At 35.7% G+C, this 17864-nt stretch overlaps 1 protein-coding gene across 10 annotated transcripts in view; it reads left to right on the forward strand.

The window, feature by feature from the left end:
• The window catches only part of LOC124179077 (ras GTPase-activating protein raskol), a 224979-nt gene that overhangs the window by 153783 nt on the left and 53332 nt on the right, over nt 1-17864 (forward strand). For 2 of the 10 annotated variants that reach the window (XM_046563118.1, XM_046563119.1), the window contains exon 2: nt 11061-11418. The exons of 7 other annotated variants lie outside the window; for them this stretch is intronic. In XM_046563118.1, the coding sequence (XP_046419074.1) occupies nt 11310-11418 (109 nt within the window). In that variant the 5' untranslated portion in view covers nt 11061-11309. Of the gene's footprint in view, nt 1-10318; nt 10334-11060; nt 11419-17864 lie in introns of those variants that run through there. One more of the 10 variants, XM_046563120.1, reaches the window with a different exon arrangement.

Here is a 17864-nt window from a genome sequence, read left to right on the forward strand (position 1 = left end):
CCTGTATAATCTGGTGGTAAACGATGGAGTCTGTCCCTTTTTTCATCTAGAAAAGCTTGTTTATGAACTATTTTATACCTCTTTTCCTAATTCTTTATTGTCTGTTTGTAATTGGGATTTTTTTGATGCATTGATTATGATCAACAAATGGCAGTACGGATTATTGACTGACGAAAAAAAAAAACGATAATCTTTCTCGGCGATTGTGGAAACTAGTCTTCTATCTACTATCTACTATTTACTATTCAACTACTAACTATCGGAAAGTTAAGGGATCGTCTCAGTGTGACCCTCCTAAAAATCACTGATTTTCGCGAATTTTTTTTTAATGTTCAAATAAACTAATCGGTCCGGTTTTTTTTTTTTATAAATAAATACGTTTCTGAAGAATACAAAATGATTTTTTTAAAGTTTATTTTTTGAGCGCATCATTGTTGTATAAATTGTTGTAATTTCACGTGAAAAAAAAAGGTGCTGCACGGTTTCCACGATGACGGCCGCAATTTTGATCTGAAAAAAAAATTTCAAACAGATTATTGATCTGTAGGAAAGTCGCTGTCGCGCTATGGAGGGTTTTTTTTTCAAATTTGACAAACTGGCGGCGGTTTGAACAAAAAGTATCGAATGTGGCCCTTTTTTTCGACAGTTTATCGTAAAAAAAATAGGAAGTTTTCAAAAAAAAAAAAAAAAGCTTCCATAGCGCGATAAAGAATGACGTTTAAAATTTTCTCCCGAAATTGGGACTAGATATCTTTAAAACTCTTCCTCTGAGAGTGGAAACCGTTTTGAAAAACACCATTCTGAGAAAAACGCGTTTAAAGATTGAAGTTGGAAAAGTTTATATAAATCGTTTACTTACGATCAATCGGCGATGCCAGGTCTTGATTTTTTTCTTGGGGGTTTCTCTCGTACGTCTATCCGTGGTGGATGTCAAAAACGAACTGAAATGCTTGGACAGTTTATTCTGCAAGGTTATAGAACCTTAGCACCTTAGTACACGCGCAGGTAGAAAACCCGTTCCCTTTCTACAAGAAACGCTGTAGCGACCGTAATAATTTTAATTTCGATTTAAAAATTCGAGAGAATGTTTAGAACAGTGTATACTATACGATAATGCAAAAAAAAAACAATTTTTTGAAAATTTCATACTGAGACGATCCCTTAAATAGAAAACTAATCCACCGGATTTTCGATAATTTCGGAGAAGTGATTTGAAACGCGGTATCGCAGATTCGTCTTTTTTCATTTATATTTTCACTATTCTCTAGCCTGGCGTGATGTTTTAAATAAATTGTTAAACACGCTTGGTTGTATCGACGACGAACCGACCTTCGTTCCTTAGGTCTTGGCGAAGGCCGGAATCTCGATGGCGAACTTGAGAAATGTCTCTTTTCGGCCCACGGTTCGATGTAGGCGTTTATAACGCGATGATACGCGTCTGGTTATCTGTGCGTGTACGTATCCTTATATACATTATACGTATAGTATCTACTTTACATTTCATACTTCATTTTATCCCCGAGTTGTACCGGACTCCCTTTTTTAAGGACGCACTAAACCTACAGTCCAGTCAAAAAGCTTTCGAGTCAGAAAAGTGACGTAACGAAGGTTTGAAATTGCGAATGAAATTAAACGTGTCGAATTTATTGCAAATAATATTCCCTTCGGAGAGAAATAACTAAGGAACCATAAATTTCAGCTACAAAAGCACAATTATTTACGGATACGAGGAGATGCCGTTATCGAATAATTTCCGCAGTGAAAGAATCGCGTTTTTTGACTAATCGTTTTCTAATGAATTGATCAAAATTGTACGAAAATCGAACTATCAATAGCCACGGAGTCGATTTTTATACAGGCAAAGAAAGAATTCGTTGAATTTGTAAAATACGACGAAGAGAATGTTTTTTTTTTTTATTTCGATTCAAAAATCAAAGCATTCAGAGCAGTATTTGTGTTATCGAATTGAATCCCGTTTATTCGAATAAATAAAAAATTTCTTCAGCCATATTTAATTGCCATGCATGGTTAATTCTGAGAATTTTTTCTTCCGTATGTACAGTTAAGCGTTAATTTGTTACTCGTATACGTCTACGGGTGATCCGCAAACGGGAAATTGAAAACAGATTCTACCACAACGTTCGTTACGCGCATAAGTAAATCGAAAACTTGTAATTATAGATTCATTCCATGGTTTATCAAAAAAAAAAAAGAGTGTGGCAAAAATCGACTCGCTATTCGCATAATGATTGTATACATCGCAATTATTTTATATAGCATGACGTACGTGTGCGTATAAAATTGGCACCGTGTGTATTGAGGTTTATGATCCACTCCGAAGCTCTCTTGAAATCCGCAAAGTCGTCCGTGTTGTGATATTATATTATCTTACAGCTGAAATATGCAATGGCGTAGATATAACAATTACAGTATACATGGTGTGCAGTCTTGAACGCAACGCTTCAAGACACACTTCCAAAAGTAACAAAAAGAAAAATAGCTCCTCGAAAACATTTACTTACAATCACCTAGATCTTATTTTCTCCGATTTGTAAACATCTAATTAATTTATTTGAATCAAAACGTTACGTTTAAATTGTTTTTTTTGTTTTTTTTTTTTTTTTTGCGTACAGTAAATTGAACATTGAATAGATTATCAGCTGTTATTTAGTAAGCGGGAAAAAATAATTCTGTAGAATTACGAAACCCGAATCATTTGAATACATTAACTTGATCGTTGTTTCAGACTGTCGGTAAAAATAAATTCGATCCCTGAATAATTGAAGTTGCAAATTCGTGAATTCAAGTAAACTTGTTATATTCAAGCGATCTTCGTGCAAATGAATATAAATATTGTATAATTGAATGTAGAATATTCCATTTATATTTGTTGAAGATTTCTTTTTTTTTTTTTATGTCAAACTTGGTTTGAGTTTCAAAACAATTTGAAAGAAATGATTTTTCTTGAAGTCAATGACCGCCATGGAGATTACACGAAAGTAATACCGGGACGGAACAGAATATTGGCGAAAAATTTTAACAGCCTCGTTTCGTTGCCAGTATAAATGCAATTTACCGAGATTTCTTAAAACTTGGTCAGAATATAATAATTATCTGTCATGCAACACGGTTTGCCAGTTTTTCCTCATCGATATTTTCCGGAGAAGAATCTCATGAAATTTCATGTTTGCAATGGTAAGAATTCGATGGTGAAATTTTTTTTTCGCAAATTTAGGGCCATGAAAATATTTGCATTATCATGTGCTTGGATAAATTAATTGGCTAGTGTCAAAACATCCCAAGCGGAGTTGCAATAAAATTGTATCAGTACCAGGAGTGTTCAAATTTTCGAAACGGCTTCAAGATTATTGGAGAAAAAAAAAAACGACTGGTAAATTGAATGTTAGGTGAATCGAAGCTGTTCAAAAAACACATTCATTCATCAAAGCGGAATTATTGCGATGCTTGAAAAAACCTTTCGCTACTATTTCAAGTTTATGTTCGGACTGTAGCTGTGACACGTGAGATAAGCCATTTTCCCATTCAAACCTTGAGGCTCAGCGATTTGTAATCTTTTCCAAGCATACGCAAGGACATTAGCGCGACAATTTGAAAGCATTCGAGTAAAAAAAACTTGAGCAATCCGCCAACGATATTTGAAATATGTCGAAGCTAAGGCTTGTCGAGCAAAATGCATTTCGTCGTGGAAACCTGTCCAGCATGTTTATTCGAATCAGCTGCAGGTGTTGGAAAAATTTTGTATTTTGAGAAGCTGAGATTTTTTCCGACGAAAATTTATGCCGGAGAAATCTTTTGGTCGACTCGAAGATATCGAAAAAAATTGATCAAAACAAAACGTTAAAGAAATTTGGAGGAAATTTTGGCGGATTTTAAATATCTCAAAGTATACTCTGCATCGGTTACCAAGTATTAACCGGAAGTTACCGATTAATCGTCGTTATTCGAAATTTTTGCTCATATCTGAATTTCAAACTTGAAATGGTAACGTCACCCTGTGCATTGAACAGGTATTTCAATTTTTCTCAAGTATTTCTTGAGTATTAAATTACACCATCAAACCTTATCACAAATTCACACCGTTTCGGTATCGGATAAACGTTCACCTGCACTATATAGATAACGTATATTGTATACAAGGTAGACCACTCTGATTTGGCTGACGATATTTCACATGACTCTCGAAGACACTCATTGTCAGTTTTAGATGAAAAAAGTTATCAAATCTATTTGAATTGTCTAGAATTTTTAAAAACTAATATAATTCTGTGTCAGATATCAAAATTTTTTAACTTTATTTCCTTATTCTTTTCAAGAATTTTGTTTTCTTCGTCAGAAGAAAGAGTCAGTCCACCTACAAGTTGCTGAAACATTTCAGAATTATTCAAAATTGTCAAATCGTGTCGATCAATGTTTGTTTTTTCAAACCTGTAGTTAATTAATTAGTTTGGAAAAATGTGAAAAAATCAAGAAAAAAATAAGAACATCAAACCGACCCACTCCGAATCAAATTTCGGAAATTTTGATAGTTTTTAAAAATTGTTTTAGTTTTTAAAAATTCCAGATAATTCAAATCAATTCGAAAAAATTCGACAGAAGAATCCAAGTGCTTCCAAGAGTCGAAACAGTCGTATAAAAAATCACGAGCCAAATCAGAGACGTCAAGGGTTGAGTTGGCACGGAATGCCCTATGTATAAGTTACACCCCTGAGCCTGCAGCAGTTTAACGCGCACCGTTGACCAGCTGGTGCAGGCCGGCCAGCTATATATGCGCTGATAAAAAGAAAGACCGCGTTCGGAGAGATAAAAAGAAGGTGGAAACGAACAACGCTAACCAAACTTAGGCATGTACACCCGTTCCATAGCGCGCCTTTTTAACTACGGTTTTCAATTTCTCGCATCTATTGTAGGTGTAATACCTACTCGTGTGTCGTCGTATCCTTTGAAGTTTTTCACACTCGTTGCCTTTGATTTGAAAAGCTGTATCGAATTTTTAGTATCGCTTTCGTCCGTTGGGAATACGATTTATTATTCGCACGCGAACCTTGTTGAATAACTAATTTGAGGTGGGATTTTTCACAACTTCATTGGTCAGGTACATGAAATTTTTTTCTTGGCTGTATAGATAATGATTTTTTTTTTTTTCAATTACAGTAATCAAAATTCATCTGATATTATAAGTAAATTATTTGACTGATTAATACTCGAATAAATCCTTTCCACAAGTGTTTCAAAACTGCGAATAGAATTTCTTATCAACTTTTTTTCTTTATCTTCGTGGTTTTCATTTCAAGTTTCAAAATTCTCGTCTTTGTTATTATTTTAATACCCTCGAATAATTTGTCGAAACATTGTCAACGTGAAAGTAGATTAGGAGTATCGGACAAATTTTTAACTTGAGAAACAACAAGTTTTGCTTTCTTAAAAAGCTTCTATCTGCAGTTCGAAAAAGTTTCTTTTTCTACTTTTTGTATTATGATGAGAAACAAGATGAGAGTGTTTTCATGTAAGTTTGAAACATTCTTTACTCGCAGTGAGTAAAAACATTCTCTTCCGTGAGAATCATTCCGAGAGAATAGTTTTTCTTTTCATTTGAAGGGATCATTAACAATTTTTTCCAAAACCGTGACGACACATCCTTCAAAAATATTTCATATCAAGTCCAGAGAGAATCGAGATTCGAGGACACGTATTACGTGCATGCTTATATGCATGTACATAATCTGTAGCGATGAAGGAAGACAAAGAGTAGACGTGTAGGACGCTGCAGGAAGTGGCGGACAGGTAGGGAACAACGTAACATCCGGTGTCGATGGATAACGAGGACAAAGCGGCTGGAAATCCTTCCGCCTTTTTGTCCTACAAAATTGAAATATACCCACGTGAAAGCACGACGCGTGACTTGGTCAATGGGAGGAGGAGGTTCGAATGTCGGGGGCGAAGGACGGCCGAACGCTTTCATAAAATATGAAACCTAACGCGCGTCTGTAATTGCGAGTCTTTAACAAAAATATCTTACTTTTGTCGAGATCACTTTGCGCACAGGAAGTACGATTTATTATACACGCTTTGGCCAATAACGGTTGCATCGTGTACCGGGACAATCTCTTGAAGCTTGAATATCAGCTGCGCATGCGCGAGTTTTATCGCCTGTTTGTGCAGGCTGGCCATCCCGAGTTTTCAGCTGTCAAACTCTGTTTCTGGCGGCGATGTAGTTGATACGAATTTTCGAGGTTAGAATCTCAAATAATTGAGCTAGTGACTCCGAAGGGCTTGGATAGCATTTGTTATTGGGTCGGAGAGTTGATTCTTCAAAGAACGGTCGGAATTTGATGCTTATGCCTTTTGAAAATTCAAACGTAGACATTTTGTGTACGTTGGCATTCTGCTTCGTAGACAAAAGTATCGCTGCGGGGAAGATTTTGCCGACCAATGAGATTGAGTTATTTGGCGCATGCGCGGTTGATTTTCAAGTTTCAAGAGATTGTCCCGGTATATGTGTTAAGGGGTTATATACAGTTAGAAGGCCGAAAAAAGCGAATTTTCCAGAACTTTTTCTGAGAAAACTTTTAAATTTATTGATCTAAAAATTTGTACACATATTATGGTATCTTTTAACTGTATTTTAAGACTTAGTATTAGTAAAAATATTCATTTGGATAGGAGCTACAGCTGATCTCCGGGAGCTCCTCTCAAAAAAGACGTTTTGCGGTGACGACTATATCTTTGAACTGGATCCTCAGAAATTAAAAAACCAAACAGATTTCGTTTAAGTAATGTTAAATCTAGTAATCAATCGAAGGAATAAGCAAAATAAATCTTTTTGACAAAATGGCGGTTTCTCAAAAAAAAAGAAAACGATTTTTGACCAAAATTTCGGCCTTAAATTGTTTATAAAAAAAAAAATATTTATCGGTGAAAAAAAAAATCTTCGATTAATTACTAAAAAATATATTTAAGAAGCTCGTGTTAAAATTTGAGACCAATCGGTTTAGCCGTTTTCGAGTAATGTTGGTCACCGACTTTGTCAACACCATTTTGAGAAAAACGCGTTTAAAGTTTGGGGAGAGAAAAATAAAAAATTTACCTTTCAGGTATGAAAAAAACAGTAACACACTGTTGCTTTACGCATCTAAATATATTAGAAGGGAACATTCACAATAGGCAGGTGCATAAAAGGGACAGCGTTCCTGGTAAGCCCTTCCGCTCTGGCCTTGTACTTTCGAGCACTCTGAAACGCCTTTTCAAATTTGCGTGTAACTTCGAAAATATTCACCGGAACGATCTGAAATTTTCTGTGTGTATTCTTGAATATATGTACATTAAGAAAATAAAATAAAAAAAGAAATTAAGGGATCATTCCAGTGTTATCCTCCGAAAAATCACGGATTTCAGTGATTTTTTTTTTATTGATAGGATAAAGTAATCAATATAATTTTTTTTTTTTTTGCAAATTAAGGCAAGAATGACGAATACAAAATGATTTTTTTTAAGTCGATTTATTGATATTTTTATAACATAAAAAATTATTGAAAAATTCAGTTTAAAAAAAAGTTTGTGGATGGCGTCCATGATTGCGGCCTTAATATTTGTCTGAAAAAAAAATTCCAAAGAAATTCTTAATCTATAGGAAAGCCGCTATCGGGCTATGGAAGCTTTTTTTTTCTGAATTTGACAAAATGGCGGCTGTCTGAACAAAACAGATCAAATTTAGCATTTTTTTCGACAGTTTTTCGTAGAAAAATATAGAAAGATTTCAGAAAAAAAAAAATCCTTCCATAGGACGATAGGAAATGACGTGAAGAATATTTTGTTTAAATTTGAAACGATAGCTTGAAAACTCTTCTTTTGAGAGTGGACGCCGTTTTGAAAACCACCGTTCCGAGAAAAACGCGTTTAAAGTTTGGAAAGAGATATTTTCATATAAATCGTGTACTTGCGATCAATCGGCGACACCATGTAGAATATGTATAACAGTCTATACTAAGCGTTAATGCAAAAAAAAAAAAAAAAAAAAAAAACGATTTTTTGTAAATTTCACACACATTCTTTTTATTCACTTCAATACGAGATGGTCGTTATAAATTGAATATTTGTCAGATCATTATATTCGTAGGCTGTGAATATCTCTTTGAAAGTACAAAAATAGAAGATACTGGGATCAAAAATAAAAGCTTAGATATCGATTTCATTACTCTACGATTGCTTATTTTATTCTAAATACTGTTTTCCACAGATTCTCGTGAAACGAATTTTATTTCTTTCGCAGTAGTCGATTTAATTAATATCGCCATTCGTTGATCGTAAAAAATACCGGTAATACAATCTTTCATGGCATAAGAAAGTGTACCGTTATTATTTTCCTTTTTTTTCTGACTGTTTCAGTAGAGGCAAAAGTGATCTTAACTTTGTAAACTTTTGGAAACTGCAGGTACAGGCATTAAAACACAATTGTTTCACAAAACCCTCATGACTATAGATTATTTATAGTTTGAAATCACGATTGAAGACGACGAATAAACTTTTGCTTTGCTTAAAGAATCATTTACAAGGCTAGTATTTTTTTTTCCATAGTTGCTGCTACACATTTATTTTTGATCGACTTGAATCTTAGTTCAGAAAATTTTCGACTATGCCGGAAATATTCGATCCCAGAAAAAAATGTCGGCAAAAACTGAAGTAAGTTGACCGAGTCGCCGCGAAAAAAAACTATCAACTCTACTCTCAAATTTGAATGCTGTGTAGGAAAAAATAACACTAAACGTCATTTAAACTAGTCGGAATTGACGTGCCTTTGGAGACCATATAATCCAATATTTAACACAATTTTGTAAATTCGATGAAAATCTTACCACCGAACTTATAAAAAAAAAAAAACAAGAAAAGGAAAAAAAGAAATAATTCGTTCGCTTGGTCTAAATAAATTTTTCGTCGTTGTAATTCAACACAAGTTTCTTTCTTCTTCTTCTTCTTCTTCTTCTTCTTCTTCTTCTTCTTCTTCTGCTTCTTCAGATCGCCGGGATTTCCCATGAATACTTGCTCGAAATATTCTTCTGTCCTTTCAGTTACGGAACGAGATACGAACTGCAGGCAAGCAGGATATCGTCTATTCTTTTCCTTCACAATTACACAATTAATTTCACGTTATTTGATTGAAAAACTGTGCACTCAGCTGTTATAAGTCCTCGTCATTTGTAAAATATAGATACATGAACATAACACACGTTACACAACGCGCCTTAGTCATCATCATCATTATTTTATACGTAAGTCGCAAAACATTCCGCAGCTCTCGCTGCCTCACATCGACGCCAATTGTTACAAATAAAGGGTCGAATATCCGTCAACTATATCTGGATTTATCCTCTTTGAATACACGCGCGTTTTTCCTCAGGTCAATTGAATACCTATTTTTATCAAAACTTTTGGCATTCGGCACATTAACACTGATTATTAAGGGTATGTGGTACTCCTACTCTTACCGACCGAGCAAATTTTCTTTGACACTTCGCTTCTCGTGTTAAATGAACAAATGAACTGACAAGTTTCAAATTTCACAGTATGCATCACAAATTGATTTCAGCTGATTTTTGAGGAATTCATTCGATTTACGGACCTATCAATTTCATTAAGGGGGGTATTTATGGACAAAAAATTGATTTCCGGTGTTTTGCATTTTTATACACTTTCATCCCTCCTCTGAATGGGCCCCTATCGATTTGGGTAACAGAAAAATTTTTAGTGATCGAAAATAAGAAAAATTATTCCTCTAAAAAAATATTTAAAAAATACAAAAAATGAATTCTCCACTCTGAACCGTGGTGCAAAATGTTTGTTTTGGGACCCAGAAATTATGTGAATTTTTGTACAAAAAAAATGAAAAATGGCGTTTTTTTTTTAGGACCATGAAAGGGTTTGTAACATTTTTTAAAAAAGAATGGTCGGAACGAAAAATCTGAAAAAAATAGTGAGTGCTTTTTTTAGGTTACAGAATCATATAAAAAATAATGAAGCAAATTGGCGGGGGCCAGGGAAAATGTCCTCTCAAATGGCATGGAATACCTCATATACATGTTTCTCTTGGCGTGAAACGTATCCTAGCGTTGGTCCTTTACGCTATAGTCGTTATATTCATAATAATTCTGTATAACAATTGCGTCGGTTAACCAGAAGTTACGAAACTCCGTTGCTGCTGACGAAGAGTGAAAAGTCGCAGTGTTATAGACGGGTAATTGAGGCATTAAACGCTTTCTCATAGCCCCCTACACGTGGCATTTTACTTCTACAGCACCTCGTCGATAAACTCTATTTGACGGTAAATTAATTTTACTTAAAACTGATTAAACTCTACTCTCAGCCGACGAGCTAACTCCGTGGAAAAAAATTTGACGGTGTTTTTTAAACACGTCAAATTGTTTCGAAGCAACGGTTATTACGACAATTTTATGGTACACGCCAGAATTTCCAATTGCATAGATGTATTGAACTAATTGAAGGCTTTCGAAGATTTTTGTAGATTTAATCGATGCTGCAGAGTTTACTCAATCTTTTAATACACTTCACGTGTAATAAAATTTCACGCTATTTTTCGTTACATGATTTCACAAAATTTTCACCCTACTCGTTTTATTTTATTACAAGGTTTCGACGATGCGTCAAGATAACTTTAAACGATCTCGAAAAATTATTATACGGATATTAGCGATTTTAGAAAGTTTCGTGAAATTTCGATGATTTACGATTTGAAAAATCTCGTGGAACTTCGAACGTTTTATACAAAGGATTTCAAAAGAATTTACGCAATCGTGAACAAAAGATTTCCATAAATGGTCTAACTTTGTCTAAGCGGTGAATAGAAAATTTGAAATATTCTAGTTCAACCCCGGTTCATCTACATCGAGGCGATGATCAACAATTAGTCAAAATCAAGCATAATCTCGACTTGCGCTTTTCTGATCAGCGGCAGTGCAAATATCCGTTATTTTCAATGAAAAATAATTGTAGAAATGAAATTATGTTGTATTATATTGCCTATTTTCCAGACCAATGATAGAAAATTGTATAAAAGAGCGAATCCCGGATAATTGGTTCGAATCTGAATTGCAAGAAACTGTTGAGTCGAACGCGGCTTATAAGTGGCAAAGACGCGAGGTGAATTTTGGCCCAAGTGACTGACGAGAAAAGCGACGCAAAGCGATCGAAATGACGCGAAGATCGAAATTTTGAACGCGCTTCTGAATTCGTTTGTATTCACGTGAAGGTAACGACTCGCTATTGGATAATAAAAAGTGATGCAGAGTGTCGCAAGTTCCCCTGACGGCGTCTCGCCGGGCGGAAGACGCCTTTCAAGGAGTTTTCATTCCTGTCTCCGAGGAGCCGACCACGAGGATCACGAATCAGGTATTAATTCACCCCTCTCTTTAAAAGTCGATAAATTTATAGCCCGATAATTGTGCTTGAATTGCGTTGTTCAATCGGTTGGAGATCGTAAAACCGCTTAATGCCAACTACACTGTTAAAAATTTTCTGTTGTAAATTTGCTAAAAACGTACAGGAAGTATTATTCGAGTTCGGTATTGTGAATTTACTGTACATGTAATAAGTAATTTTATTATTAGTAATTGATGGCACTGTTCAGTAAAGTTACCAAACGTCGGTGCGATAAAGAATCGTAAACTTGGATATCGTTACTACAATACAGGATACAGAAATTTTGAATAAAAGTTTGTTAAATTTACTACACGAGTTTGGTAACTTTATGGTAAATGTGTACTAAAACTGTGCGGTGAAAAAAGTCGATAATAAACACTTCGATAATTGATTTCATTGACTTTTTATGAGCACAGATATCATCCTAACAACTTCTCAGTAGCTGCATTTCTATGAAGACGGATTTTAGATCGAACAGAAAAATTGCAGCATAATTTGTTCCCATCCGGGTTCGAAGCCTGTTCACTCGCAATGTTTGGATTAATAGTTATACGCCAAACTATCTTATGGAATATCATGATTTCGTTAGATTCGTAATACAATGGACGGTTCATACGGGCATGACAAATAATACAGTCAATGATAGCTTACGAATAAGATATTTTCAAAATTCCTACTCACGATACAATTTTTGACGAATTTACGAACCCAGTTACTAGCTAAATTTAGTCAATTTTCAGAACCTGTCAGTAAATTTACGGTGTAATTGTCACAAATTTAAAATTTGATTAATAATTTTTCTCATAGATTGCTCAAATCTGATACTGTTAGGGATATCGTATACAATTTATATATGCACAAATTTCGTAATTTCCAAAAACTGGGAAATTTTTCGAAATTTTTCAAATACATTACGTTCAACATTTTATAAATCAGTTTTAGGAAATTCGAAATCACACTAATTGTAGAGCAAAATTAATAGAGATGTACATCGATTCCTTTTGCCACGATATATTTTTCATTCCAACAGATTCTGATCGAATTTTTTCGTACATGTGTTTGTTAATTTCAGTGGCATGTTTAGTAAATTCCAAATGCCGTACAGTAAAAGTATATTACATTTAAAAATATTTTATCACAACAGTTTAAGAACATTCAAGATACGCTTTTGTGTTTTTCTAAGCAAGAAGCAAAATTAAGAAATTTCATTGAGAATGCCGAGTAATTCAATTTCAAACACCAAATTTTTACTTCTTTTACTAGAATTTTGTGTAGCAAATTTGTGTAGCAAATTTACGTGCACGTTTGTCTTTACAATAGAGCAGTGCAATTAATCTATTAATCGTGGGCGTTGATCAATTTTTTTCCGATGAATTGTTTTGTTTTCGATCAATCGGCCTTTTCAATTAATCTCTTCTTCTATTGATCAATTAATCAGCTCCTTAAGCAAACAATTGATCGAAGACCGCGATCAATTGATTTATTGCCCAGCCCTACTTTACAATCACACCACTGTTTGAATAATTTTAGTTTCATGATATCAGCTCCAAATTCGTAATCGAGCCAAACCCGTTGTCAAATTTTTTTGCACCGATATGTTGCTATATTGAGCGTCGTAGTGAATTTTGCTTTTTCAAATTCACGCCCGTGTTTCATTGCGCTGAATGTGAACCGTCATGGTTCAAGGGGTTAGAGGAAGTCACGTTAACGTGTAACGTTTTTTTCAAACTTGCATCATCAACCTTCCGCTAATTTTTTCTCGCGTAACAGTAGAGTTGAAACGCAGCCGAAAAATCTTTTCGGGATCGAAAATCGTAGAATATTTAACAGCCCGTGTGTAGGAAACGGAAGTGAATATCATATTGCAGGCAACCCCTTTTCTGCAATTCGATTAAAAATTCTCTCTTTGCTGTTCCGATACACAATTCACAATTGCTGTATGAATATTCATCGCGGGATTTTCACGACGGAATGTTGAAACTGAAAGACGAAACAGCGTCGCGAAAGAACTGATTGAATGTTTCACAATGGTTGCTTTCTCGCCCACTTGAACACTCGTTTATATTTTGAGAAAATTCCAACGAACCGAAAATCCCTAGAAAAAAAATTTTTGCTCGATTTCCCGAAATTTTAAAGGTCGTTAAATAACAACTGCCACGATTTCCGAGTTCGATTCAAATTTTCATTTTTTACCTAATTTCATTCAATCAGGTACCTCAAATATCTTCGGATTGACTAACATAATTAAACTACGGTAAAAACGCTGCATCCAAATTACCTCTTCAAAGTATTTATACCGATACATATTTGCCGTCTAAACCAGTGAGCTGCTGATAATGTGTGACTCGACAACTCATTTGAATAAACTGCCTCACCGTTCCATCTTTAACAAACTTTATTTAACATGAAGTGCCGATTGCGCAAATATAACCTTAAAATTTCAGCTCCGCAATGTTTGTCATGAAAAGAAGTTAATTGCCCGCTATTAAACCCATTGATGTGATTTGAAATCGTGTCGCCTCACCGTCACTCTATCTCGAATACGCAAAACTGACTTCATAGAACGGTTACAAGCAGTAAAGTCTAGTCGTGAAGTCTCGAGGCGAGTGGAACGGTCACGTGTCTAGTTTCCAATCCTTACTGCTAACTATCCTACACTTCGTCAGGTAATTCCACAATATTATCCTGCCTTATGTTCTAAACGTGATCCATCACACAATGTAAGTATTTACTTTCCCATAATATTGACAGTTAAATTGATCGAGAGAAAGTTTTTAATTGCCGCAACGCGAAACGTACGAGCTCGTATGCAGAACCAATTCGTTTAGGTATGTCTCGCTTATGTTTTCTGCTTTTAAACTTTCCTCCGCACTTTTCAGCTCTCTCTCCACTTTACGCCCGAAGATAAATCTCTGCGAGTTCAACTCAGCGAGTTCTGCTCAACTTACGTACGTTTAGCCAGGTTGACTCTGTCAATTGACAGCTAGTTTTACCCTCCGGTCATGTGGGATACTTCAGCTGTCAGTGACCGAATCAAACTCACCGCGTATACGCCGGTCCTAAACCTCTCAACGCGCATGTTTGCTGTTGCAGTGTTTAAATATAAACACCGGCTCGCTATCGAACTTGAAGCACGTGATCTTTTCGACAGCTGCAGCAAAGATTCGCCAAGAGGGTCAAGTATGAGCAGACTGTAAGGTTTATCGACGAGTATATATTTAGTGCACATTTACTAACGATTTCTTTCATTTTTTAACATTGGAACGTGAAAAATAATATTTACCATCGGTGATTCCGTATTATACTTGCTTTCGAACCTTTGAAACGTTAGGACTACGCAATTATTTGAGCATTTTGTTAACAAACAATCAGGTCACCGGTGTGGAATTAACGGAGATATGTTTCAGATGTAAAAGTATACGATTTCAATTTCAAGTTCTACTAGATTATTTGTCGTTAGCGAAATTTAGTTTATGGAATAAATAGTATACATTTTTTCACTTCTTTGTCACGTGAGCCGTCGATAACGTAAAACTCTGTTGTTGACGAGGAATCCTTTGAGTTCAGTTGCCTTCGGAAGGTTTGCGGGTGAATGCCTCTTATTACCGACGCAAGTGATTTGCCACGTTGTCGGTAAGACAGGAGTCTCTTTTTACCTCAGCAGCATATCTGCTGGTAACACGGATATCTATTTACATTAGCGGATGCCTCCAATTAAACGACGCGGCAAATTTAAGTTCCGCAATTAACTAAACGTTGAATTCAGTAACGATGAATAATTAAGTAGAATAAATCATCCGTCTCACTAGTCCCATCGATCATGAATAAACGTGTCAATTAATTGAGAATGCGTACCAATTTCTTTACCGTGTTAATTTCTGCCACGTGAAAATATCCGCATAAATATGAAATATACGGTTTTTAATTTCTGAGTATAAATCTAGAAGTTTGCGAGGATTTTTACCGTCTCCGCGACGTTGCGATTGCAACTTCAGATTGTAAAGAATTAACGGTTATTCCACATCGTCAATCAGTAAGTACAATACAACGATGATGTGAGGTAAAGAATTCGGTACGCGTATTAACCGTAGCTGTGAACGCCGCGTGCGCTTAATCTGCCTGGAGTAAAATACTCGAGTACTTTACATGGTGCTAGCGTATAAGGCCAAGGTGGTTTATAGTCGTCTTATAAGGTACGGGCTTTGCCCCGACGGCTGTCAGTTCTTCGTGTTACACTGCAGGTTTAAGGTACACTGACCTCTGCAACGCACCCTGAAAGCCTACACGCCACTCGCGGTATGAGTTCGAAAATTATGCGAGCAATTACGAGAATCACTTGCATGGAAACGAAAATAAGAATGATTTTTTTCAACCCTTGTACGCAATTTAATTATCTTCCAGTAATTTATAAATAAAATTAGAACAAAAATTGGAAAACGAAACTGCTACAAGATTTCAAAATTTGAAAATTCAGTTGACTTTTACTCATTCTTTGTGAATATCACATCTAGCCCGAACAATAAATCGATTGGTCAATAATTTGAATCGTTATTTACATTCCATCGAGTTCTTGAAGAGTAATCAGCGAATCGAAAACAGTCCGCGACGGTATAATGCAGAGAAACATGCAAAACTTGAATATTTTCACTGTAGAAAAACTCCATTTATTAACATATTTTTGGAAACTTAGCCCTGCTCGACCAGAAGGTAGTATTACAATATTTACATTCCGTACATAGAAAAACCTATTTCTTCAATGATTCATTTATTAAAAATCTTAGGTGCGTAATATATATTAGGGTGTTTCAAAACAAAAAAAATATGTTTAATAGTTTCATTTAGGTATAAAAATACGCCTGTTAAAATATTAAATCTTTAATATTAACATTAAGAGGTTGCTCATCGCGCATTTCTATTTTCTTTAAGAATAACGTGGAAAAAAATGATTTCTGCTCCTTCTGATTATTATAACTCTAGCTAACGATGCGTCGTAGAGGAAATTCGCTGTTATATTTTTGTGTAGAGAATTGAACGCTCTTCAAAAAAGATCTTTTTTATTATTTTCTGACGAATTCACCTTTTCAAAATTTATTCAGGGTCAAAAGTTATTTAACGAAAATTGAATCTTTCGTTGGATTTGTGGAGCACAAAAAACTTCGAAAAAAGGTTTTTATTATTTTGTTGTCAATGGAAATAGGTTCTTGATACGTATTCAGTTTGTTTCGACACAGTTGTTGCTTACCCACCATTCTACTCAACTCTCCACAAATCTGGCAACGATTTTCCTAACACTCGTGCAGCACCTCATTGTGAAGCACGAGACAATGCACGTGTTATTTGCGCTTACGAGGACAAGGAGAAAAGGATAAAAAGAGAAGCACGCGATTAAAAATGAAAGGAATAAAAATTGCAGTTGCTGCGAGTACGTCGCATCCTCCCGCTGCCCTTAACGCATGCTGTAAGACCACCGTAATTATCATTGAGTCAAGCTTGCATCATTATCGCATCGGAAGAATTACGCGTTATGCTTGGACCTATCTCTCGCGGATAATAAAGTCGTTCGTTACAAGCTTGACGCGAGTCATAAATACACATGCTTTCGCGAAGGACCGTATCGTTCTGTATCTTTTCACCGTCACACCATAACGCCTCGTCGTATGACAGTGTATGACAGCATGCACCTCGTCCATCCGTGTCACGTTCCGCGGCTAACGTCATCTTTGCGTAATTTTTATTCACGATACTCTGGGATTTAAAAATTTGTTATAATCATTCCCGCTTACCTCGTACATCAGAAAAGATTTCCTCCATTCTAGCGAATGGAATGTTTTCAACTGGGAAGCTTCTTTGTTGCTTTCTGAGACGTCGAATAACGACCTTGTATCGTGAATATTGATACAGGTATTTTCAGAAGTAGATGCAAACCGGAGATTCAGAGACAGCGTGTATTTATTGCACCTCGCTTCTCAGTTATCTGCCTCTGCACGACTAAACGGAAGTCAAACGGCGGCAGGCCGATCACGATTCTCTGTTTCCTGTCTGACACGAGACATTCAATTGCGCTAGGTGCCTGTGCACACGGTGTATTTAACTTATCATCGATGCCGTACAGTCCGTACATTTTGAAATGAAAGTTTCCTCCGAAGGTGGCAAATACCACGAAGATTAGATCACTCTAAGAACGATTCACGCAAAGACGTCACTGATTGATCAATAATTGCTAAACATCTTGAGAGAAAATGATAAAACTTAACCGGCCGAGTTACCAACTGCGCATGCGCAAGATAATTGAACTCCTTTAGCTACGAGATCGTATCGCGGTAATATTTTCGTCTGCAAGGCAAAAGAAGCCAACTCACTCAAAGCGGCGAATTGAAATCATGTTGTTATGTTGACTCGTAGCAGTCACGCAGAGT

This window comes from Neodiprion fabricii, chromosome 3 (assembly GCF_021155785.1).
Source record: "Neodiprion fabricii isolate iyNeoFabr1 chromosome 3, iyNeoFabr1.1, whole genome shotgun sequence".
Taxonomy (NCBI): domain Eukaryota; kingdom Metazoa; phylum Arthropoda; class Insecta; order Hymenoptera; family Diprionidae; genus Neodiprion; species Neodiprion fabricii.